Source organism: Asterias amurensis, chromosome 1 (genome assembly GCF_032118995.1).
Source record: "Asterias amurensis chromosome 1, ASM3211899v1".
NCBI lineage: Eukaryota > Metazoa > Echinodermata > Asteroidea > Forcipulatida > Asteriidae > Asterias > Asterias amurensis.
This window is the reverse complement of record NC_092648.1, coordinates 21,402,784-21,428,760: the sequence shown is the minus strand read 5'-3', so window position 1 is coordinate 21,428,760 and position 25,977 is coordinate 21,402,784. Positions and strand designations below refer to the sequence as shown.

The following is a 25,977-nucleotide window of genomic DNA, read 5'->3' as shown; positions in this document are numbered from 1 at the left end:
TTTTCGTTCCCCGTGCACCCATCGTATCTATTTAACTTCCTTTATAAAAAGAACAAAAGTAATTTCCATCAGGTAATGTGTATTATTATTCATTTTGTTGATCAGCTACAAAGGCTGTTATTTTCTCACAAACTGCAGAAAGTAAAGATAGCGTCTTTATTTGTCAGCGGTGCTTCTCGACCCCGCAGCTCTATTATTAACGCACAGGCGTTGGAATCCCCCTGAGAACGAGTCAAATTAAAGTGAAATTGTTGTGAGTGTGTTGTAGAATGATGAGAGTCATTGACACCATGGATTGATCTACTCGTTGCAACGAGGACGCATGGCTTTGCGCATAAAAGCACTTTACTTGATTGTCATGGCTTTGCGAATTCAGGACAAATTTCAGCACCGTTACTGACCGTATAACCTACCTCTGCAGATTATTTTTCCCGTTTTAATTTTATTTTTCACCCAATAAATCCCCTCGTGTCGAAGGTAAAATGAGTGTAATATGTAGTGTCAATGCTTTCAATATGATATACTCGGGTGTGTTTCTTGCCTTTGTTGCGCAGGTTGATTCCAGTCTCAAGTTCTGGGCCTCATTTCATTGAGCGTAAAATAGTCCTTCACATCTCTGCTCAAATTGAAACTAGCTGCAAACAGTATACATTATGGTTATTTCCTTTTTTCTTGTAAGTACAATTTATTGTTTGCTTTGCTGATATTGTGTGCTTGGGTCTAGACCAGATGATTTTTTTTACTATTCCCGAATCCCGATTCCTGGGCCCAATTTCAAAGAGCTGCTAAGCACCAAAATTTGCTTAGCATGAAATTTCTTCATTGATTAAAACAGGACTACCAACCAAATTTCCATTTGTTGTATATTGCTTGTTACTAGTATTCAGCCATTGTTTGCTTATCCTGAAAATTACTTGGAAATTTGATTGGTAATCCTGTTTTTATCAAGGACAAAATTTCATGCTAAGCAAATTTTTGTGCTTAGCAGCTTTATGAAATTGGGCCCAGACCGTGTATACAGCCATCTGATATACAATGTGGTATAACCACCAAAGGTTTATATATTATTATCATTCGCTGCAAAGAGTGGGTTTTCCCTGATACTTGAGTCTTGAGTAGGTCGGAAATAGCGGAGCGGTATACGTCAAAGGGTAGCTTGGGAGGTACCCCTGGGACCATTCCCCCTGCCGTGGTGTCGACGGCCGTGCCATCCTGTCAGCGTACGGTGCTTGGAACTCGTTCGGGGTGAGAGATGGTGAGAGTGACTTCTCAGTTTGGGAAAAGGCGGGAAGAAAGCAATCGGAATTTTAAAGTTGGTCACGATGGGTGAAGACGAGACGACGAATTGTTAAGGCTCCTCACCGTTCTTCTTCATAATTTCGTACCCTGGGTCGGCACTTAAAAGATCACGGTACAAATGTGAACGAGGATGTTGGTTAAATATTGATTTCTCTGTGAAACACACTTAAATTGTGACATATCAAACTCTTCTTTCTGGGCCAAACTTTTTCAAGCATAGATCATTGACGCAATTTAAGAGCAACATTATCATTCTATAGCGAAAGATGATGCATGTATCTTTATCATATGAATTGACCGCGCAGTTTAGTATCTCATGGGAATGCGCGGGAATATAATTTTTTGAGGAGCCGTGTACTTTTACCTTCCAGTCTACTCAATCACGAGTTTCCCATAGTTTGTCTTATTCAACAAGGTATTGTTAAGTACGCAGTGAGAACTAGACTGTATTCTGTTTACAGAGATAAACTCGCTTTCAATGGCAATGTTTGTTGGTGCATTAAAGCGTTTTGTTACTGTCTGTATAGGACACAAAGCGCAATGTCCACAGATTTTAAAAAACTGACATGGTTTGAAGAAAATGATGGTAGAAACCTAATCCCTTAAAATATTACTTGCTGATGTGCTGTAGATTTTGAGAAAAAAAGGTAGAACAATGTCATGAAAGAAATATTTGGGTATGAAGATGAATTTGTATAGTGTGTTCAACGTATTTACCAGAGTACTTGTGTAAATTGCAAAAATCCTACCAGTTATACGCGACTCTCTGAAAGAATTTACTGCTAATGAGGCTGAAACTTCAACAGGTTAATTACATTACACACATTTTCATTCACAGTGGGTGGGGATCCATGTCATGTCTAAAAGCAAATTGGTTCAAAGACGGTATCAAAACCCTTTAAAGGGTATGAAACAGTGACGTTTCATATTAGTTGGGTTCTTTCCACTGAAGCCTTCAGCTACAGATAGTTGTAAAATGTCGTTCTCAATTTCAACGTGGATCAACAGTAATTATCTTTGCGGTGAATTATGTATGTGCCCTCTATCACTGTTACTATTTTCTATGTGTTTTGATTGTAAATTTGGATAGTCACGTTGGGTGGCCAAGTCGTCGGGTTGTTCGACCTTTTTCCAGTGACTTATAAAGTACATTTTATTGCTCAAGCAGAAGGTCAAAAGCAATAAAATTGCTCCTTTGAATAAAAAACGAAGAGCATGACTATTTGATATTTGCTGCAATTACTTATAACCCTATCCCTTGTTTATTTCTGTATTTTTCCCCCTCGGTGGCACCACTGAAAAATAACCTTAAAAAATGAAAACTTATATTACAAGATTACTATAAATTGTTTAGAAAGTCCTTCAATCGTCTAGAAACCATAACCTTATTATTCTATATGCACGTTGCAATCACCCAAATGCATTTTCTCAAATTTCCCGCCTAAACCTTAAAAAAAAGGGCGCGGGAAGCTTCGGGTGTAGTGTCGAGGTAGTTTTTTGTCCGGTGATCTCCCCTGATCCCGATCAAATATGGATGATTTTTTTAGTATTATTCTGTCGATGGATATTTTAAAACACCAATCAATATTACTACTTGGCACAGTTTTTTTTATCAAAAATATCAGTATGCATTATACATCCACTTTGGTGGCCCGTAGCGTCCCCATGGGAGCTGGGATGTTTTGTGTTGTGAGGGTTTTTGAGAGCAGGATAGACAAAGCTTCATTTTTGTTTTTAAATCTGTCATGAATATTAATTTGTTCACATGTGGTTACTCGCCTTTGTAATGCGTGCTGAATGCCTCTGAGAGCGATGCCATCAGCACTTAACTTGATCAAACTGATGTTGTATCTTTATTAAAGAGTTTGGTGTATCGGTTCACACTTATTAAAGCGTTTTTTTCCCTTTAGTACTGGAGTTGGAGGTAAACATCATTGTTTTAAAGAAATGTTGGGACAAAACTAATTATCATTCTCTAGTTTTCAGTTTTCAGTGTGACAATCAACTTCGGTTTCAGGTTTTAATAGAAACATCGAAACAATGCAATGTTTTGTCCAGATAATTTGTGCATGCTCACGTGATCTATAATGTATTAGCTACAATCATGTACCAACGGGATAGGTTTAGTGTGGACATCGTTTAGGTACAAGGTTGGGCTACATCTGGGTGCAAGGTTGTCTACATTTAGGTGCAAGACCGGGGCGAGGTTAAGGTACAAGGTTGGGGCTACATTAGGTACGGAGTTGGGACTACAGTTTGGTTCAAGGTTTTGCTACAATTAGGTAAAAGGTTGGGGCTACATTTATGTCAAATGTTGGGACTACATAGATTACAAGGTTGATGGCAGATTACGGTATAAAGAAATAGGGGCTACATTTAGGCACAAGGTTTGGACGAAAAATCACGTAAAGTGTGGGGGGATGACTAAGCTGTGTGGCTACCATTTTTCTCGACGTGTTCACTTGCATTTTCTTCCCCTACATCTTTTGGTTGACCTTTAACCTGTCCGTACCATGATAAAAGTTTGTTCTCTCACTTTACAGAATGTTTAAATGCAATTGATTTGGCATGTGGTTCCGTTGAATTTAAACGACTTGGTTACTATTTAATGGAGGACCCCGATGTTAGTCTGTGAAAGGTTTTTAGTTTTCGGTCATGCAATCTTACAAAAGATACATGCGAATTATACAGTCACACTGGGGAATGAAGAATACAATTGACGACATTTTGTTCGTTCTTTGTATAAGTTTTATAAACTGCAAGATTTGCATAATGCGGGTAGGCTATATGCATGGACACAATCGAAATCCGAGCAAAAAGGGAGAAATTCTGGAAGAGGTAACATCTCCTGATAATTTACTGGATTATATACCTATCTGTGTTGCATGAAAATCACCCAAAGGAGCGAAGAAAAGGGATTATATCGTTTGAAAAATGCATTATTCATGTGTATTATGCTACCCCCTACGTCAAGCCAACTGATCGCCTGTCCGTGTAGGTTTGTACGCGTAGTGTTTTTGAGATTCCAAACCAAGATACGATTCGAACAGGGAAATGTATCAAACCTGTATCTTCCTCCGACGCACCTTAATAAAGCTTGTCCGGTAGGCTCACATGGGAGCACGCAGTGATACACCGGTAAGACGCTGAAGATGTTCGTGATTGGCACGAGTAGCAGACACGATATCGGCTTGCCTTTGGGATATGGGGGTATGATGGTGAACCGACGGGTGCCCCAACGCTGTAAACAAGTCAACTCGCACTTTTGAAGAAATCTTGATGAATTTGAACCTTCTAAGGTTTGAAATATGATATTTTGAAGTTGGTGACATCACCATGTTAAATGTCTCGCCATGCAGTCACGATTGCTCTTTTTATATCAGCCGCAAATTGCGTCATGTAAAACTCGACGTTTCGATAAGTATGCACTAATCGTCTTCAGAAGACCTGACTCTGAACGCATGCGTTGCGCAGTTGCGTGAATTTTTGTGTGAAGTTGGTGTTGACGTACGAGAGAAACAAGACGATTAAGATACGACGGATCGAAACGTCGAGGGAAAGTGTAAAGACAGCGTCTTTTAGGAACTGTCAGACAAGTACCCACTCGTGAACTACGTTTGATGTTCCGAGGGCCTGGGTCTGATGGTATGTTTAGCCGCTGGCCCTTTGTAACGAGGTATGAATAATGGAACGCCCGCTATAGGGAGAATAAGCCAGGAGTATAGAAGAGTTGGGTTTGTGTTGTCCCATCAAGCACACATTGGAGGGGTTTGGAGGGAGGGGTTTATGATACCAGATAGGCTCGTCCGTGCCCCTGCAGTTGATGTTTAAATTGAGTCCTGCTATATAATATTTCTATGAAAAGTTGTCAAATATCGTCTTTCTCCATAATATGCTGCGTTCCGAAATTTGTTGTTGTTGTTTAAGTTGTTTTTGTTGGTGTTAAAATATTGTTGTCTCGGTGTTGTACATGTTGTTGTTGTTGTTTTATTGGGGGGGGGGGGGGGGTGAGGGAGATTGCCTCATTTTATTGTCGTTGGAAAAGTTGTCGTTTACTTTGTTCATAGTGAGCTTACCGACGATGTAAAACCTCTTCATTTCACCGAAGCATTTCACTGAAAAACTCAAGAGATATGTGTGATTAAAACTTTCTAGGAGTCCCACGTTACTATACATAAATTTTCCAGTAAAATTGGATGACTGTGCTTAGCCATTTAGCCACTGTACCGCCCAGCCGCATATAGCGATACACTGTATGCGGTACGAGGAAACCTCGCTAGCTTGTGTTTGTAGAAAAAAAGGAACATCAAAAGAAAACTCGATAGTCATTAGTAGGTCTACGCATTTGTTAATATATCTAGTTGTTGTAGATCGTTATTAATTCTCCCTTCACAGTTGACTGTCGAAGCTAATGATGATGAAATAATTTAGCTCTTACGAAAAATAAAACGCTCATTAGTAAACAGGAAACTGTTCATCATTTATGACGATATTGTCGAAAATTAACGCCTTCGCATTTAATCAGTATGAGCATTGAGCCAGACAAAAGCCTTGAAAAGCTATTGTGTTCATTTTATCCGTGCACAAAAATATTCGCCATAAAAATTACCGTAGCCGTGTAACGAGAGGCATTTATTGTTCCCATGAGAACTTGTACTTTTAGACAAATATTACCGAAAGGGTAAAAAACTGTGCATACACATTAAAGGAACACGTTGCCTTGGATCGGTCGAGTTGGTCTTTGAAAAGCGCTTGTAACCGTTTTTTATAAAATGCATATGGGTAGAAAGATGTTGTAAAAGTAGAATACAATGATCCACACAAACATGCCTCGAAATTGCGTGGTTTTCCTTTTACCTCGTCGACTAACACGTCGGCCATTTATGGGGGTCAAAATTTTGACTCCCATAAATGGCCGACCATGTTAGTTCGCACAGTAGAAGGAAACCACGCAATTTCGAGGCAAACTTGTGTGGATCATTGTATTCTACTTTTAAAACATCTTTCCAACCATATGCATTTTATAAAAAACGGTTACAAACGCTTTTGTTTTGACCAACTCGTCCGATCCAAGGCAACGTGTTCCTTTAAGCCATGGCTATCTTTTAAAATTTGAACTACGATTCCAGTAATTTACTGCAAGAATCTTGAGAAGTTGGATTTCAGCAAACTCGGGCGGTGCAGGGACTAAAGAGTTAGAAAGTGTTTCTTGACCTCTGTAGGCACAACGGAGGCTTGATTTTTCGACACAAAAACTCCAAAATCTCAGAGCTCCAGGGGGCGAAGCCCCCTGAACCCCCACCGGGGCTTCGCCCCTGGACCCCACCAGGGGCCGTATGGCCGGCCCCTAGACCCCACTCCTTACATTTCTTTGAGCAAAATAAAATAAAATATGTCTACAAAGTTGTGCCCCCCCCGGTTAAAAAAATCCTGGATCCGCGACTGATCACCCCCTCACTTCCCCCCCGTCGAGATTGCCCTTCATTGATGGAACTTAAGAAACAGTGTATCCTACGTTAATACTCTGTCCCAATGTAAATCCCATCGGTTGCGTCCAGGTACCGGGTAAACAGAGAAGTAGTCTTGGCCCAAGACTATGGTGCTTGATTCTGGATAGTGTACTTTGGCGATTCAACCGCGCGTAGTACACTATCCAGAATCAAGCACCATAGTCTTGGGCCAAGACTAACAGAGAGACAGATATGGCAACATTCTTCAATCAGAATTATAGATAATTACAGAGATTACAGAATGATGAAACGATTATGAAACGAGCGGAGCACTTTGAGGGGTTGAATGACAATACTGTTTTCCACAATTTTCTCGAGAGAGAGAGAGAGAGAGAGTTTCTACGTCGTTATTTCCCGACAGGACAAATTTGTGTCTAATGCATTGTAAAAATGCTTTCATCCTTGAGCAACAATTCTTGATTCTTATTTTAAGTGTGGGATGTTGTAATGGCAGACATTGACGGTATGATTTGTACTTCCCTCCGTCATTAAATGTCTGGTAATTTACAGTTTCACGACGCCGTAGAACCGAATAATTGAAAGGAAGAAACGTGGAAACGGTACTTAACGGTATCCTGTATCGATCGAATCAATATCCATGACAAATTAGCCTTTCCCCTTGTCATTCAAAGAATAGCTGTGATTTAACTGACATGCTATGTGACATTTCCTTTAGGTCAATAACATGAAGCATAATTGATTTTCTTTGCGTGCACGTTGCACTGATTTGAGCTGAGCAGGTTTTCTGAAGAAAATCGCCACCCCGCAAACAACGGAATGAAATTTGAGTGATTGATTAAATTTCTTGTCGACTCTGATAAAAAGAATCGTTTTAATCGCCGGGCTCTTGAGTTTCGATGGGACTTCATTGAAAGTATATGCCATTTGAAGTGACATGCAAACCATTGATGAGAATTGTGAAAATATTGAATAAGTTTCAACCCTCTTGGAACCGTTTCACTGCACGCCTTTCCACTGACCTCCTCCCTTGTCACATTTCAAACCAAGCCTTTCTGGCTCCTGATGCCCCATATTAGTTTGCTCCGTATCCATTACAATCAATTTTTGTCATTTTCATTTTTCGTTACCTTTTTTTCTTGACCAGTTCTTGACTGTCTTTAACTTTAACAAAAAGTCTTTAACTTCTCAAGGTGAGCGCCACAAGAAAAAGTATTAAATAATGTTTGGGAGAGAAGATTACTTTGAATCTGGAATGGGTTATAAAATGGTGAAAAACGAGATAAAGGCCTAGGTGTTTGGCAAAGGCTAGAAATATCTGTCACTGTGCTGCACTGGCCCTTGGACCAAATACAGCGAAGGTCGATTACAGAAGATGTAGCAAAGATCGTGTTTTCTGAAAGGACACATTAGTGAGAGACCTTCTAGGCACATCTTAAAGTAAAGGCTAGGTGTATGTAGAACAGTGAGACAAGAACGTCAAAGCCCGGTTCATACTTCCTGCGAATGCGAATTTTACTAGCTGAAATAATCAAAGATATAACATCTGTTTGGAATTGTTGTTTTGACTAGACTATTACCATTATTGCTGCATTCTTCGGATAGCCATATAAAGGATAGTTTTGAACCGAGAAGACCTTTCGCGGAAGAGAACGGCTTAATCCCTGTGTTTCTGGTTCACATACCAAACACCCTTGTTTACAGGTTTTCTCAGGCTTGTGAGGTTTCAGTGATTAAGTTCACTTATGAGGCATCCTTGGTTTCAATACCGGGGATTTGACGATCAGTAAGAAAGGCAGTGATTATGCCAAGCAGTTGAGAGAGATACCATATAATTGTTAGGGTGTAAATGAGCCCCTCAAAATGCCATCAATGAGGGCCACAAGACTGGCTTCATCACTGCGGCAGACCAAGGCCTTCTTAGGGGATCTCAGAGCTAAAGCGTCCAATAGATCATAACTTTCTGAAGCCACATGATGGAAGTCTGAAAACTTATGATCCTCCAATAATCCAAGGAGATTTTGTTGTTAGATAATCGCCCCATCGAGGGAACTCGGTAAAGCTCACACAAGGGGATATCATGAAACACGGCAATAAACAATCTCTCTCAAACAAACATGTTTTTACGTTTATCGTCTGTAAATTGCACAAATCAATAAGTTGTGGTTATGTTTGGAAAACGACGATCTTTTACAATAGTCATTGTGAAAACAGCGGTCATCTTTGCAGAAATCAAACCCCCTTGGGCCTTTAGTGGTTGTCTTAGTATCACATAGCTGCATAGACAGCTGCCATAAAATGACTATACTTATAAAGGCACTACACGTTTTGTAATTGTCAAGATTCCCACTTGGTGTAGCCCAACATATGCGTCAAGTAACACATCTGTGAAAAATTGGACTCAATTGGTCATCGAATTTGCAAGAGAGAAATGACAGAATAAACACACTTGTGGCAAAAATGTTTGTCCTTTCAGATGCCTAAAAAAATGCTTCAGGCCTGAAGTGAGTTATTTGGGTGAGAATTTACCGTTTCCTAAAAACAATGTTACTTCAGAGAGAGCTGTTCCCCACAATGTTTTATACTATCAACAGCTCTTCAACTATTATTTTTTAGTAATTACCAATGTCGTACAGTGCACTTAAATCATTAATTTTAATGTTGTTCCCTTGACCTGGATAAATCGTTGGCCTTGTTCACGTGCCACATAGCAATTATTCTCCCCGGACATTCGTTCATCAGAACCCTTTTAAAACTTCAGTGTGGTCACATTGACGTTCGTAACTCTCAAGGAATGAGGGTAATACATTAACTGGGTGACGGTTTGGTAACTATTTCAGTGGGAAGTCAAATTGCCTCAAACTGCGTCACTAACCCCTTGTGTAACGATTGGCAGAGAGGAATCTGGGTATTGTTCTTCCGCCGGTCTCTTTTGGACACTATTGGTAATTTCTCAAAAAAACTATTAGCATAAAGCCTTAATTGATAACAAGTAATGGGGAGCTGTTGATTGTATAAAACATTGTGAGAAACGGCTCCCTCTGAAGTGACGTAGTTTTCGAGAAAGAGGTAATTTTTCACGAATTTGATTTCGAGACCTCAGATTTAGAAATTGAGGTCTCGAAATCAAGCATCTGAAAGCGCACAAGTTCGTATAATTATAACAAGGGTGTTTTATTCTTTCATTAATATCTCGCAACTTCTCTGACCGATTGAGCTCAAAATTGCACAGGTTTTGTATTGTATGCATAGGCCCCTATGTCCAGTTTCTTTAATACTATTCATGTCCGTCATTCAACCGTTAAAGGCAGTGGACACTATTGGTAATTACTCAAAATATTTATTAGCATAAAACCTTTCTTGGTGACGAGTAATGGGGAGCTGTCGATTGTATAAAACATTGTGAGAAATTGGCTCCCTCTGAAGTGACGTAGTTTTCGAGAAAGATGTAATTTTCCACGAATTTGATTTCGAGACCTCAGATTTAGAATTGGAGCTCTCGAAATCAAGCTTCTGAAAGCACACAAGGGTATTTTGTTCTTTTCTTAATATCTCGCAACTTCTCTGACCGATTGAGCTCAAAATTGCACAGGTTTTTTTATTTTATGCATATGTCCAGTTTCTTTAATACTATTCCTGTCCGTTATTCAACCGTAAAATAAAACATGACGATGTGGATAGTTCCTCTATTTGTAGCACAGTTGTAAGATTCTTTTGGACAATGACATACAAGCAAAAGCTCTCCAGAGGGGACAAAGTAAATAAGTATATATGTATGTATAAAAACAAAAAAATCCGCAGACCTCAGGATCTATATTGAAATGATCCAAACAGTCAAATCAGATGAAAAAAACTGAAATCCCCAAAGTAACCTGGACAGTCTATTTTCTTGAAAAGGGAGCGGATATAACAAAGAGAAAATGGGTCACACCTATAATGACTTTAGTGATTGCTGTATTAGATCTCGGCCTATATTTCCAGGTCGAACTAATTGTGTGTTGCAGACCCAATATCGATGTAACGTGAGTTTATATCTAGAGCTGGTTGATTAATCAGGGCGATGAATTGACTTGCTGAATCCTACTGTCATTTCAAATTAAATGTGCACAGTTTGAAACGAGTTATTGAGGTAAAGGTGAGGACACTACGTTACAGCGAACTTTATTATTGTCATGATTGACGAAGAGAGATTATTAAGGGAAGTCTTAATCTGTTGAATTCGAAGTCCATGTAATAGTGACGGCACTGGGTTAGATTTGGTAGATTTGTAGTGCATGTACACATTCATTATTTTTTTTTATCACAGTTGATCTTTTCGGCCAGTTTGATGTCCTAGGTTGGATTTCACAAAGGTAGTCCTAACTTAGGACTAGTTCTAGGCAATGCTAAGAGATAGGACCAGTCCTAAGTTAGGATGAGTTACTGGTCCTAACTTAGGACCAGTCCTATCTCTTAGCATTGCCTAGGACTAGTCCTAAGTTAGGACTATCTTTTTGAAATCCACCCCTGGGGACGGAATGCATTTTTATCGTAAATTGGAAACGATTCTAACAGTCGGATTCAACACGTATTGCAGCTATCCGTACCTGGGGCTGCTTGGCGAACATGCCGAATTCGAGCAGACAATTACGTGTTGAGTGGCACAACAAAAAACTATTCCATTTTCGAGGTAATTGCTTGGGAAGTATAAACGAAGTAAACCATGTAATGACCTCTTTCTGCTAGGTATGAATTTGGAAATCCCCTTGAGGTGTTCATTCACAAGACGGAATCATTAGGTCATCTTGGTTGTTGTTAGTTTTTTTGTTTCATGAGTATTTGGAAGCGGGAAAATTAGCGGAGCTCGAAACTTAATGTCGCACAGGGAATTATTTAAAAAGGTATTCTGTATTCAGTGTTTGGTTTTGCCTTTAGCTGTCAATTAAGCAAGGGGTGACTTTTTTCTTTTCCTTTTTTGTTTTGTTTTGACAAAACAAACTAGGTTGATGATGATTTAAAGCCGTGTTCACATTGGACTTTTTTTTTAAGAAGAAAAAAAAACAGCGAGCAATAGTGAATGTACATTGCGAACAGCCCGGGAACATGTTCCACAGGAAACTGAAAACGGACATCTTCTGCTGTAATAGGTAACCATGTTAAACTAGACTATTTTTTTTTTTGGGGGGGGGGGGTCAATGGCAAAAATGCTAAGTGCGATAGAAGTGCGTTTCGCGTTGGGCAAGGGAACACACTGATGGCGTCAGGTGAAATGGGTCGATGACCGATCCATTAAGCTCCGCCCATAAAAGCTTTGGCCAATCATAACCGCGTTACACGCCCAGAGTTCCGACAGGTTAGGGTCACAGTCAAGATTAAAAGCGTAATGCAATGTAGGCTCACGAAGTCGTACGTACGAGTTACACGTACTAAAACGTATAGAGATAAGTCGTACGTACGAGTTGCACGTACTAAAACGTATCGAGATAAGTCGTACGTAGGAGTTGCACGTACGACATAATAAGTCGTATGTACGAGAAAATAAGGCGTACGTGTGAGATAATAATGATCAAAAAGCGACACCAATACATTTTGTGGGGTAGTTCAATGCAATGTTGTCTATAACAACAGGTGGTAAGTCACGATTGACACAGATATTAAATTGGACATGGAGAAGAGCTTGAAGCTGTTTTGGAATGGTTTAAATTGGCTATATTTGCCTGAAACCACGTATTGGAGAAACCTGAGTATTGGTTCAGAGTTGAGTGTTTTAATCAGGAGTAGCAGAGTTGAGGATTGGAAATGAGAATAGTTTGATCATTATTATGAGTGATACAAAGGAGACGAAACAGGTCAAAGGTCATACAAGAAATGGGGCCAAACATGGAGCCTTGAGGCACTTTGAGAATCATTGAGACGGATAGATTAACCGTTTTGACATCAGTATTAATGAGATGCAAAAATGAAGACAATCAACAAACCATTTCGGAGCGACCCCTTTAATTCAATATTGCTCCAGTTTCAGTAAAAAAAAAAGTGTTTCAGGATGTTATTCTGAAGTAGAGTTTCACAAGATGCCCAGGTGCCATCCCACAATAATGACGTCACAATTTTAGCAAATAGTTTCTCAATGTGAACCTGGAGTGAATGACCTCCGACTCGGTTCCTATCCGGCTAGGCTCCTCTCAAGCTTTGTCTCTAGCTCTGGTTAACCACAAGCTATTCTTGATCAAACCTTTTGTTTAATAATGATGTACGACAAGTCATTACGTGAAATAATCATAAGTGCTGAACTCCCACAAGAGTCCCCCTGCATAAAGTGTTCCTCGAATACTGCTTGCTGATGCATTCCATAAAAAAAATTATTATTGTCAACTTAGGAAGAGCCAGGAAGGACGTTTCAATATGTCCAAAACGTATGTGACACTTCATAACGCTCTGAAACGGCTTGACACAAGACTATATAAAGGGTTAGCAGCTGTATTGTTTTTTTTAGTCAGGTGGTGTGTTTTATTCTTCATCGAGATTTAATTAGTCTTCGCCGAATGATGGTCACAAATTTGTAGCGTCTCCTTGTCACTGCCGTTCGGGGCAATTGTGTGACCTTAAGCGCTTTTAATATTATTTTAGTCAATTTTAGTTTCTGTGAGCTTGTTGCTGTGAGGCTATCTTGCAGATTAGTAGCGTTTGGGATTCGTGTATGTGAGGATCGTACTGTGCATTTTTGACATGTGAGAAGTTTAGTTGAAGTGAAGTGTCAATTTCAATTTCTATAGCATTTTGTTTTTGAGTTTGGTAATTACTTTTTCTCTGAGCGTATGAATAGCCAAATACAGAACTATTCTGAGCTCACTTTGTTGGGTTTATCTTTTACATCAACAACATAAAAGTACTTATTTTTATACGCAGATAATATTTATATCCATCTCAATATTTTGTTTCTGATCTACACGAATGTTCTAATGTTCTTGGACGCTTTAAAACAAGATAAGTTGCAAACATTGCCTTCATTGCCTCACAAACGCACTAAATAACCCCTTATTTTTTTTAGTACCGGATGATTAAAAAAGTTAAAAAAAATAAATATCAAATAAATCTCAATCTCCCTGGAGGGGGTAATGAAGCCTAGAAGTCGTCCAGGGGTGTCTTTGGTTGATGGTTATTAGGTCTCAGCGTTGATTGAATAAGATCCATCACCAGTCGACCATTAGTTAGCCTTATACTCTAAACTCGCTCCAAACTGCGGTTTCAAGCGTTTTAAAGGAACAACATTACGACTGAATTGCAATCCAAGACTTTTATAAATTAGTAACAAATCAGGGTCCTGTTTACCCGGGAAGGCGAAAAACATCCTCTTCAATTGGCAAAGTCTCTTCGCCAAAGTGGACGGTACTTAGCGTGATGTATCGCATAGCAAGCCCCGATGAGGGAAATCAGTTTGAAGTCAAATCTACTGATTACTTTGGGGAGAGTTAATTCCAAAGCCAGTTCTTCAGATTTACAATGAATCGTTGTGACTGCATCCCTCAATGGATTCTCAGCACTAAACCAATGTTTCTTATCTATCCAATTATGTGCTCAATCTTCACTGTATCTGGTGGCGTACGGTGCTTCATCGTTGGTTACATTTTTGTTTTCCCGAAGAATTAAAGGCAGTGGACACTATTGGTAGTTGTCAAAGACTAGCCTTCACAGTTGGTGTATCTCAATATATGCATAAAATAACTGACCTGTGAAAATTTTAGCTCAATCGGTCATCGAAGTTGCGAGATAATAATGAAAGAAAAAACACCCTTGTCACACGAAAACTATGGCACTTCAGAGGGAGCCGTTTCTCACAATGTTTTATACCAACAACCTCTCCCCATTACTCGTCACCAAGAAAGGTTTTATGCTAATAATTATTTTGAGTAATTACCAATAGTGTCCACTGCCTTTAAGTTACTGTTCTGCAGGAAGAATACTACACGTTTTTTTTTGTATTCGTGTATTGGATTGGAAGGCAATTTATTTGCTTTGCTAACAGGAATGATTATGTGCATTATGTATACGCCACACCCATTGGGCCACGACGCGTTGCGCAAATTAGTACAGGACATATCGTAAAGCTTTACTCTCAAGAGGACTACACTTTAATTTTGGGAAGTGCTTTAGATTTTTTAAACATAACTGTTTCACGACGTCTTGTTGCAATATTGTATACAAAATTGACTTGCATCTTCTCAGCGTGGTGTTGATTGAAACACACTTAGTCTTATATCGATTTAGGACGACTAACTTGTCCTAATGTTAGACTATATCCTTATAAGTTGTTAATATCTACTATGACTAGTCCTAAGTTAGGACTAGTCCTATAAGTTCCTAGTGAAATCGCCCCTGTAAACCTATGGCAATGCCAAATACCAGTATTTTCATCACTTGGTGTATGCATATAAAATAACAAATCTGTGAGAATTTTGACTCAATTGGTCATCTAAGTTGCAATAGATTATAATGGAAAAAAAAATTGCACAAACTTGTGTGCTTTCAGATGCCTAAAAAGGCTTCAGGACTGAAGTCTTTTAATATTGAGTGAGAAATTACCTCTCTTAAAAAAATACGTTACTCCAGAGGGAGCCCTTTTCACATGTTTTATACTATCAACATCTCTCCAGTGCTTGTTACCAAGTAAGTTTGTATACTAACAGTTATGACGAGTAGTTACCAATATGTGTCAATCGGTGCCTCAAATAATCCGTATACCATTTCTTGCGAGGTTACCTTGTAGACCCTTTCTGGTAATCACCCCCTTTTCTGGTAATCACCCCCTTTTCTGGTAATCACCCATATCATGCCTCTAAAGTCCTTTTCACACTACAGGTATTTCCCGGGAAATTCCCGGGAAATGTTAGTCGATCTGTTCACACTACAAAACATTTCCCGGGAAATAACATTTTCCCGGGAAATAATTTACCCAGTTAAAGGGTAGGGTTAAAGGAGTTAACCCCGGGGTAAGACGTATCTGTGTAATTACCAATCAGTGATGTCTTAAGTAGGGGATGTTAGACTTCCCTCAAGATGCATTACCGCAGAGAGCGTCTTCAAGTATAGGGGATGGCTCTCTGCTTACGTTTTATCAATCTTGTTTTCTCGTAAAGGAAGTTAGTGACAGTCAGTGAAGACGAGAGTTATAATAAGAATACGCGCACGCTCACTGGTTAGCTCAGTCAGCTCAGGAAAAAAAAAATTCCTGCACTTAAAAATTGCCTTTCTTATAAATTTTCCTGATTTGTGTGTAAGGATTCCATTTTTTAAATTAATTTAAAAGAACAAATATTTCCCATCGAAAGGCATAAGACAGTAGCAACTTACAAGTGCAGGACGAAAATGCGCTCTGCAAAGCCCACTCAGTGCAACTTGTGGTATCCCCGATTGAAAAAGGTCGTGTTTTATGTACATCGGAAGCTTTCTATTTATATGTATTCGGTATTAAGTCTGGCAGCTGATTCTACGTCGATCATGTCGGCCGGATATCGCTGTGAAAGGGGGAAATGTTTACAATCAGTAAATGATATCCATTTACAGTGTGACTTACCTTATGTAAAAAACGGAATTCTCCGGCTTGGTAAGTGGTGTTTGAAGTTTTGCATGGAAAAATAACCCTCACTCTTTTATAGATTGATAAAATGGATAATCGGAAACTCATGACAAGCAATACACTATGGAAGTCTCGCACGATTTGAACTTCCTGTACCAAGTTGGTCCAAACCATGTTGAGTTTTACGACTTCGTGCTGCCTCTTAAAATACTTTACTTTAAAGCACATGTGTCACATTGGTAATTGTCAAAGACCAGTACTATGTAACCCAACATATGTGAAAACAACAAACCTTTGTGAAAGTCATTGAAAAAAAGGTGTTTTCACTGTTTTCAAATAGTTTTATTGAGTTTTAATCTCACGTGATCAAAACTAATTGTTGCATCAGAGACTGTTGCATTTAAAGTCTGGGTTGAGCTATGAGTTGGGCTGTCTGTCTGCGGGGTTAAATTCTAATGGCTAATCTAGAATCAATTTTCTAGACAGAAGATCCATTTGATATATTCAGTTCCATTGCAGATTTAAAACTAAAAACCTCATTTCCCCGAAGTTTACCCGTTGTGGTATTATTCTGGTCGATTGCTTGTGGCCTTTTTTTTTAAAGCCACGATTTCCAGAATTACAGTTCAACTGTCTGGCTTCCACCCCCGCAAACGAGTCCTTAATATTGATTCATGTAATGGGGTATTTCAAGTTTAGATTTCTAAAAGGGTGTAAAATTGACTTCGACATGAGTGCATGAAGGAAAGATTCTCCTGAACCACGCTATATATATACGCACATTTATTTTGAGTTTTCTGAGTAATCTGAGATAGTCGATAATGAATGTGTCTGCCGTAGGCCTAGACACTTTTATCCATCGCCCATCCTTCATCACACTTCATGGAATTGAACCAGAATGTCACTTTGCTGGAAACATTTCTTGTTGGAGGAAGAGGGGGGTGGGGATAAACATGATAAAATCTCCGTTTTTGCTTTGTGAGCATGGGATTCTATTATACGGGATTTGTGGAGCTTATAGCGGCAGACAGTGTCACTGTTTTACTTCAAACATCTGTGATTTAGGCTTTATCTTGGGTGTTTTGTAAGTAAATATGTAAATGTCCTTTGCTTTGGGCGAAACAACCGCAATCAGCTATTGCAGGTTTAAGAAGAAAACAAATTAAAGGTTCTTAGAGATACAGTTTTCTCGAAAATGACTTAATTTCAGTGGAAAATTTGTCACTGGAAAATTGTTTTATATGGACTTCGCATAATCAGTAAGCTGTCAGACAAAAATAATCTTACTATTCCAGTATATAATACCATTAAGGACTGACTTTCGAATTTTCCATTTGAAACAAACACAACCTTCACACAGCCTCTTTATGCTGTCTAGATCAGTGACACGAATGAAGACTAGTCGTTCGCAGCCTGCACGAGTTCCAGTAATGTTAACGACAAGAAACACGCTCTCCCAATTCGTTCAAACTAGAACATTCTCTTTTAATTCCCCAAGAGATATTCTAAATTACTGTGGAGCACCAATGCTACACGTTACAACTATAGTATGGGTCAATAGCTGTACAAAGCGCCCTCATATTAGTTGTACTCCAAAGCAAACGCAAAAGCGGAAATTGAGTTGAAAATTCTTATAAATCATATCGTTTGTTCTTGCACTGTAGGCCTTAGACAGGCCAGTTCACTCATGCAACGAAGGCAAATGCCTCCATGCCCCTGGCCATTGCCTTTGTGCCCATGAAATGATCCATTAGAAATGTACAGTTTATTCAAACTGAAGCATATGCAGGCCCGTACCTATGTATGAATATCATTGTAGTAGTTAAGGTTAAAGGCAGTGGACACTATTGGTAATTACTCAAAATAATTATTAGCGTAAAACCTTTCTTGGTGACAAGTAATGGGGAGAGGTTGATGGTACAAAACATTGTGAGAAATAGCTCCCTTTGAAGTGCCATAGTTTTCGAGAAAGAAGTAATTTTTCTTGAATTTGATTTCGAGACCTCAAGTTTAGAACTTGAGGTATCGAACTTCGTATGACAAGGGTATTTTTTCTTTAATTATTATCTCGCAAGTTCGATGACCGATTGAGCTCAAATTTTCACAGGTTTGTTATATTATGCATATGTTGAGATACACCAACTGTGAAGGCTAGTCTTTGACAATTACCAATAGTGTCCACTGCCTTTAAATCATGTGTTTTTATCTCGTATATGACTGCTAGTCAGTTTAGACAAACTAAATCTTGAAGGGGTAGCCTCTGTCAGATGTTCTCAGAATGTGTAATTACTTGTGCATTTAGGGGACATGCTTGAACAGGAACATGACGTCGACGAAAACTACCGCATACTCCTTCGATCACACGGTGGGGAAATTTGGCCCAAGACAGAGGCGTCAAACTAATAAAGGCTGATTGACACATTAGCATCTTTGTTTCCTAGTACAATCTTACTTGAGAACACGTAGAGACGTCGACTCAATCCCCAGGGCACCCATCTCCTTCATCTGGACCTGCCCCGTCTCATCTTATCACTCGTCTCTCATTTAGCGTCACATTTATCCCCAACCCGTCGTTTTCCTTCTCATGCCCCGGCGTGTTTCATGGCTAATTTATCTCGTCTCTATTTTACAAGGAGTTCATCTACGCAGCGTTGGCGTTGACGCCACGGTTGACGACCAGGGGGGTAGCGTGAGTGCAAGGCGGTCGTCACCAAACTCTGCCGTGCTTGTAAACGCATCTGCCAAATTTAGTCACTACTCCACCCATGGGATTCGTCGAAGCATCCATCCCGTCTATACATGACTTTTAGGCTTCCGCTGTTAAGTTGTACTCAATGCATGAATTCACCGAGACTTATTCAATTTTCTCCCGTCGCATAATTCGCGTTTTGGATGATGTTTTTGACACTTGTATCGAGGAGTTTGAGGCTTTGAGAGAGATATCGATGCGTTTGAAATGTCAATGTGAATTATTGATCATTATACTTCGCAAAATTCACTCGTAATGTCAGTAGCCGTGCCTTTTTGACCCGGGAGTTTGCTTGTATATTGCAAACACGCAGCGTCGTTTGCAGTGTGTTCTGGGTCGGGTAGACCGACGAGTAGGCCTATGTTGGCGTAACCATACGTCTTCATTTGGAGTGGGATGTGGGGTAGGGGCAAAAAAAAAAAGAGGCTTTTATTTGCAAAGTGAGACTATTTTGATGTACGGTATTGAACCAGTCAATTGTACCTTTTTATTGATTTCGTTTGGGTGGGGGAAAGGGGGATGACAAGGGTTTTAAGCATCGGCTGGTGGGGGTGGGGGTGGGGTGGGGTGTGCTCCAGCCCCGCGCCCGCCCTTTTGTTACGCCAATACGCCCGAAAAGTAATATCATATCCGGATTCCCGATTGCAATGTGGCAATGATATATTATAACTGGCGACTATAGTTTTGCATAAAATCTAGGGTAGGGCCTACTATACGTTACTCTTTACATGCAAGTTTTAGTTTCACAAAATCATATTTAACAGCTTGAAAGAGTTATAATAAGTTGAATACATGTGTACTCTCATTATATAAGTTGCGGCTGCTCTGAAGCAGTGGCTTATCAGCAGGTGGAGGTGGGGCGGCACAGACTCCCCCACACCCATGGCCCACCCAGAACCATTGCCCCTGCTCCCCAGCTGTAAGTCGAAATCCCCAGATGTAAATCGAGAAAAATGTATTCATGATTGGTTCGATACTTATAAAAAATACCCCAAACTGATATAATTTGATGTCATACAGCTTCCTCCTGAATACGAGCAGAGTATAGGCCTACAATTCGAGACGTCGAGGCCAAACCGGCTCTTTACAGAGGCAACACTCTATCAAAAGAGATTTAGTACATAGTTGTAGCCGCAAGTTTACTTTATAGTTTATTTTGATGTTATTTTTTTCAAATCTACTATACAGGTACCTCACAGAAACGAACATTGAGAGATTGACAGCTACTGACTTTGTTAATTTGACGCTCCTAAATAGCATGTAAGTAACTACAGTATAGCTATTTTAGAATAGCTTCTATACATTAAGTAAAACCACAAAAATTGGAAAAAGTGGTGACTCCGAAATGAGCTATTAACTTGTTCTTTTATATGACTTAATCTGCTCTAGCTGCTTACAGTGGCGTATAACACAGGAACACTCGGAGGCGGTCAAGGACCAGACCCAGGCATATTTTTGTCAAATATTTATGAATATTCACCTTCAAATGTACCTAAGTATTAGTACCTCTCGATACTCGGTATTTTGAGTAACAAAGCCTGTGTGGAACATTACAACTTTCTAAAAATGAATGCTAAGATTTGCAAAGAGAAAGTGTGTGAAGAGGGTATCAACCTACAACCTTGTCCCTGCTATATAGGCACTGGTGAAGTCATTAATTCGGACACGTAGCCGCTTTGGGCATCTTGTTCTTGTTCTTGGAAGCGAACTAATGAAAGTATGCCTCTTCTGTCATACTTTAAATGTCAAGTCACATTTACATGGATTGATCGAATTGTGGCCAACGGGCTGGGCTTAAACAGAAAGGGGTTGTGAGAAAATTTATAAGAACAGTGCATGCAATTATTGATATTATAATGTCTTGATTATATACTTATTTTGAATTTAATTTTACTTCAAGAATTCTGACAGAAAATGAGAAACTGAGGACTATTGAGCACGGGACGTTCGATAACTTAATCGAAGTAACACGAATGTAAGTAATAATTTATGGTCTTTATACATTAATTTCTTCACAAATCTAACTTCATAAATCCAGCTCTTGATACTAGCGGTCTGCATTCGATTTACATTTTCAATACATCGGCCAGAGTTTAACACGGAAAGCTTCCGCACATTCATAGCAAAATATTTTGGTGGTGAACAAAAAACAAAAAACAAATCTTTCAAGTTCGTTGTCACGCATTCAAAATCACGCATTTCCCCCTAACGCAACGAAGCATATATTTTTCTTTTTGAGAACACATTTTGTTCTTTGCATTCAGCAGGTTCGTGTGAGTATTTGTTCATTTATCTGTGTCCAAACCCACAATTTCACCACTCTTCAATTGAATTCTACAACCTATTTACAATAAATAATTGAAGAAACTGAATGATTGAGCAGCCTCATCCAGCTGGCATTTTCAAAGTTTAATGATATTTGAATCATCTTCTTTTTGTACCGATGCTTCACTGTTGCAGTCGAATTACAGCCGTTTGATTGTTGAATGCTGATGTCATGAAAAATTCATTTTCAATCGAAATTAAATGAGCAAGGTATTAAATACTGAATGAGTATTTTGTTGACACTGACCGGGAAAACCATTAGGTTGAAAGTATTGTTTGTATATGGTGCTCAATGTGTGGCATCATAGTGTATCCCCCATTATTGTGATCTTTGTTTTCGGAATCACCGGAATTTTGTAGGGAACTTTCGGGGTGATGGGTAGTTTCTTCTCTCTATACAAGAGGCCAAGAGTTTGGTAGAGTCTGGGACAATTCGGTTGGTTTAAAGGCATTAGACACTATTTGTAATTACTCGAAATATGTTTTAGTATACCAACTTACTTGGATACGGCCAAACCCGATATTTCCAGAACGATGGGTAATCAGAATTTCTCCTTTTGGACCGATGTCACTTAATGCCAATTGTTCATGTTTATATATCAACATTTTTCAAACTGACTCCATTGCCGCTCATGATGATACCAATAGAGGGCGCATCACTGTGTCGTAGCGGGTGGTTCTAAACGTCTACTTTTTATTTTGTTTTTAATCCTCGGCTCTCTCTGTCTCTTCTACACCAATTAGTGATGTGACCCACTCGCCACTTTTGAAGAACTTGGACCAAGGTGTTTTTGGATACCTGCCGCACTTGAGTAGTTTGTAAGTATAAATAAGAAACAGACAGTAACTAAAAATTAATCAGAACCAAAGAAAATGATCAGACTTAATTTGATATAATTAAAAATTTATCCATCGAAAATCACATAACGCGAATGTTTTTGTGGGCTTATTTATGAATATGGAATTGTCTTGTTTCAAGATAATGTAGTCTTCAAAAACCGTAACTGCTATTGCCATCTAACCCATAGCTGCAGCAGAGTGCGAAAGCCTGTGCTAAACATCACACCTTTTACGTCACACTTTTCTTTCAACTTTTTTTCTGTCTATGTTTTTTTTTCTTGTTCAGGTCATTTGAAAAGTGTGGTCTGGAAAGAATACCCAATCTGACGTCACTGGTCAACGAAAACTCTCTCAAGAAACTGTAAGTAAACTTCCGAGACCAGGGGTCGATTTCGCAAAGAGTTAGGACTCGTCTTATATCGAGTTAGGACGAGTAACTCGTCTTAACTTAGGATTAATCTTAAGGTCCTCATGCTACAGTGCAGTGTTGGGACTCATTCTAAGTCCTAAGATTAGTCTTAAGAGTTTTGTGAAATCGACTGCTGGACCCCGCAAGTGATTTTTTTAGAAAAGGGAATAATAGGACGACAATAGCGGGACACAATAAACCGGATCCGAAAGGTGCGCACGTGTGTAGAGATGTACAGTATAAGACAAATGTAATACTTTACTATTGTTTTCTGCCAAAGTCCCTTTAACACTTAATACGATTGTTTTAAACATTCCTAAATAATAAATATCACCCTTCTTGTTTCTTTCTGTATGTAGAGTATTTTCCGATAACAAGATATATGCCCTGGAGCCGTACAGTTTCAGCACGTTCTCGTTCGAAATATACACACTGTAAGTATGGAGGGTTTTTTAATGATAATAATAATCAGTGGCTTAAAGACCTGTTTAAAAAATGTCATCCCAAAATATTAATCGAAAACAACTATTTTGGCCGAGGTTTAAACTTTACGAGTAAGGCTATCTTTCGATTTTGCCAACTTAATGTGGATTTATAGGCAAAATCCGTACTGCAACATGCAATAAAAGTCACCTGTTAAACTTCCAGATAAATACATTGCCGCTTGCTGATGAGAAATAGGCAAAGGAACTGATACAGTATTTTCACACGAATGTCTTATCCTCCATAGTTTCATTTAGCGAAATGACACCGAGTACCAACCGCATCTCTGGCCTAAGCAATCGCGAACGGTCCTCATACTCTCAGAAATCTAAGGGACGATTCATGGCGTGAATCGTTTCTCATTATTCAAATGTTTTGGATTTATTTCCAATCAACGGGGGCATTACAGATGAACTAATTCGGGGGTTGCTATTACCATCAGTAAGCTTTCGGATAAAATTATTTTTGGGTCACTTCCAAACATTGACCCTATCCTTGAATTAAAGTAGCTACACTATTCCAGCGGAATAATATTATATGCATCATCTTGAAGGTTCAGTGAGAACAAAACTTACTAAATCACACAATCGTCTGCAGGTATTTTTTTTTTAATTCTTATTTGAATCGATCCAAGGACTCGGTATTCATAAACTTTCCTTTGAATAAAAAAGAAGAACCTCGACAACGCTAATTTTTGCGATGAAGTGAATTTGTGAAACAGCTCCTGAAATCCATGGATTGGGATGCGACCTGTTAATAACCTGTTAATATCACAACTTATCCGCTGGACCTTTTACAATTATATTTTTGTTTAACACGCAATATGATTTTTTATTTTTACATTAAAAACGCCAATTGGTGTTAAGGGCACTGTGCACGTTTGGTAATTGTCAAAGACCAGTGTTCTCACTTGGTGTATCCCATCATAAGCATAAAATAACGAGCCTGTGAAAATTTGGGCTCAATTGGTCATCGAAGTGGCGAGAAAATGATGAAAGAAAAGACACCCTTGTTTGTGTGCTTTCAGATAGGAATAAAATACTTCTAGCTAGAAATTCTTTTATTATTTTAGTGAGAAACTACCTCTTTTTCAAAAACTACAATACTTCAGAGGGAGCCGTTTTCTCACAATGTTTTATACTATCAACAGCTCTCCAATGCTCGTTACCAAGTCAGTTCTTAAGTTAATACTTGTTTTAAGTAATTACCAAACGTGTACCTTCCCTTTAAATTGGAAGCTATCTGATGTGTATATGGAATAAGTTATCAGTAGTTGTATCTCAAAATGCCATTGTTTTGTGTTTTCTTGGCCTTTTCTTGTTCTTGGCCTTTTCTTGCCGGTAAAGGTTTTACTGTCAGCCATTTCTGTAATTATATCGATTTTTGTGTGTGACATTGTTTATGCAGGAATGTCAAGATAACGAAGAAATATTGAAATGATTTGGTGAAACTGAGTTGATGTCAACCCAACCAGGACAAGCCAAACCGTTCCAATGAATAATAACAAATTACGAAAAATAAAAATTAAACACAAAGAAGTAAGCTTAGTTAGTTTCTTTTTGGTCATGACAATGACGTGGATTAATGACCAAAAGTACTATACACCCATAGATAAACAAAATGTTGCTTACCAGAATGAAGTTACCAGCCAAAATCCAATGTAACCTTACAATATGTGACTGGTAGCCTGCATATTTGAATGCAACAGAAGCACTATCTCTTGTTTTGTATACCGTTAATTCCTTAATACAATGCAGTACCGTTTAATGCTTCAGGGCTCTAATGAACTTTTTAAAGAGCTTTCGTGTGTGCCCCCCCCCCTGTGTAGCGCCCTCTTTTGAATCAACCTCTCTCAGCCGATGGTAATTACCCTTCTCCGGGGGACAGAATGTCCTACGACGACACTGGCACCGCGGGTAAACCATTCTCTGATCGTTTCCTCTTTTCCTCATAAATATTTTCTATTTCTTTCCAGAACCCTCTCAGGAAATGACATCTCGACTGTTCCGGGCAGGGTGTTCGCCGGCGCTAAGATCACGGTCTTGTAAGTACAACCCAAAGGCCATTTTACTTTTCCAGGTCAATTTATTATGCTGTTTGATGGTTATACCACGAATAACGATTTGAAAACCGATCGGACGTCGACGACCGGAGTTGATTGCCAATCTTGAACGTCATCTTGTGACGTCATCGGCGGATGCAATTATTTTGTTAAAATCATCTGTATCTATGTGTCTTACTGGCGATCTAGTGCTCTGACATTGTATAAGATGAAAATTAATTAAAAACCTGTATTTTCCATTAAATCCTAAATGCTGAAAGTGCACTTCAATAGCTATGTTCAGTTAATGTTACTTCTTAATTACAAGGTATCATCTAACCCAGTTTGGGGAGTTCTGTTACAGTACTGTCTTTTCGTTTAAGTTTGAATAACAAATTCTTGATTTAATTTCTGTATCCCCCCCCCCCCCCCTGCGCACCAAAGGCACCGTGTTGTCCAGCGAGTCTGTGGGCACAAACATTCCAAAGGCTATACAGGCTGGATTCGAACTCACGACCCCAGTACTCTGGCGTCAGTGCATGGCTTAACCACTAGACCACCGAGCTTGCCCGGTGTCTATGTCTATAAGAGGAAGGGTCGAATCCAATCGAATCGTTCTTTTCTTTGCAGACAACAAACAATATTGTTTATTGAACTTGGGTTGACTTCTGCTCATTTCTTTGCATACAGAATCTTGTCCAACAATCCCATTTCTGAGGTGGATGACAACATGTTTGACGGCATAGAGGGACTTCGAGAGGTGTAAGTTTAACCAGTTTTGGAAACTTAACAAATTAACCAAAATGCAAG

At 39.1% G+C, this 25,977-nt stretch overlaps 1 protein-coding gene across 1 annotated transcript in view; it reads left to right on the top strand.

The window, feature by feature from the left end:
- Positions 1–25,977, top strand: part of LOC139947633 (follicle-stimulating hormone receptor-like) — an 80,566-nt gene that overhangs the window by 49,105 nt on the left and 5,484 nt on the right. The window contains exons 2-8 of the mRNA XM_071945615.1: positions 20,258–20,329; positions 20,970–21,044; positions 22,139–22,213; positions 22,521–22,595; positions 23,003–23,077; positions 25,102–25,170; positions 25,858–25,929. Coding sequence (XP_071801716.1) covers positions 20,258–20,329; positions 20,970–21,044; positions 22,139–22,213; positions 22,521–22,595; positions 23,003–23,077; positions 25,102–25,170; positions 25,858–25,929 — 513 coding nt within the window. The remainder of the gene's footprint in view (positions 1–20,257; positions 20,330–20,969; positions 21,045–22,138; positions 22,214–22,520; positions 22,596–23,002; positions 23,078–25,101; positions 25,171–25,857; positions 25,930–25,977) is intronic.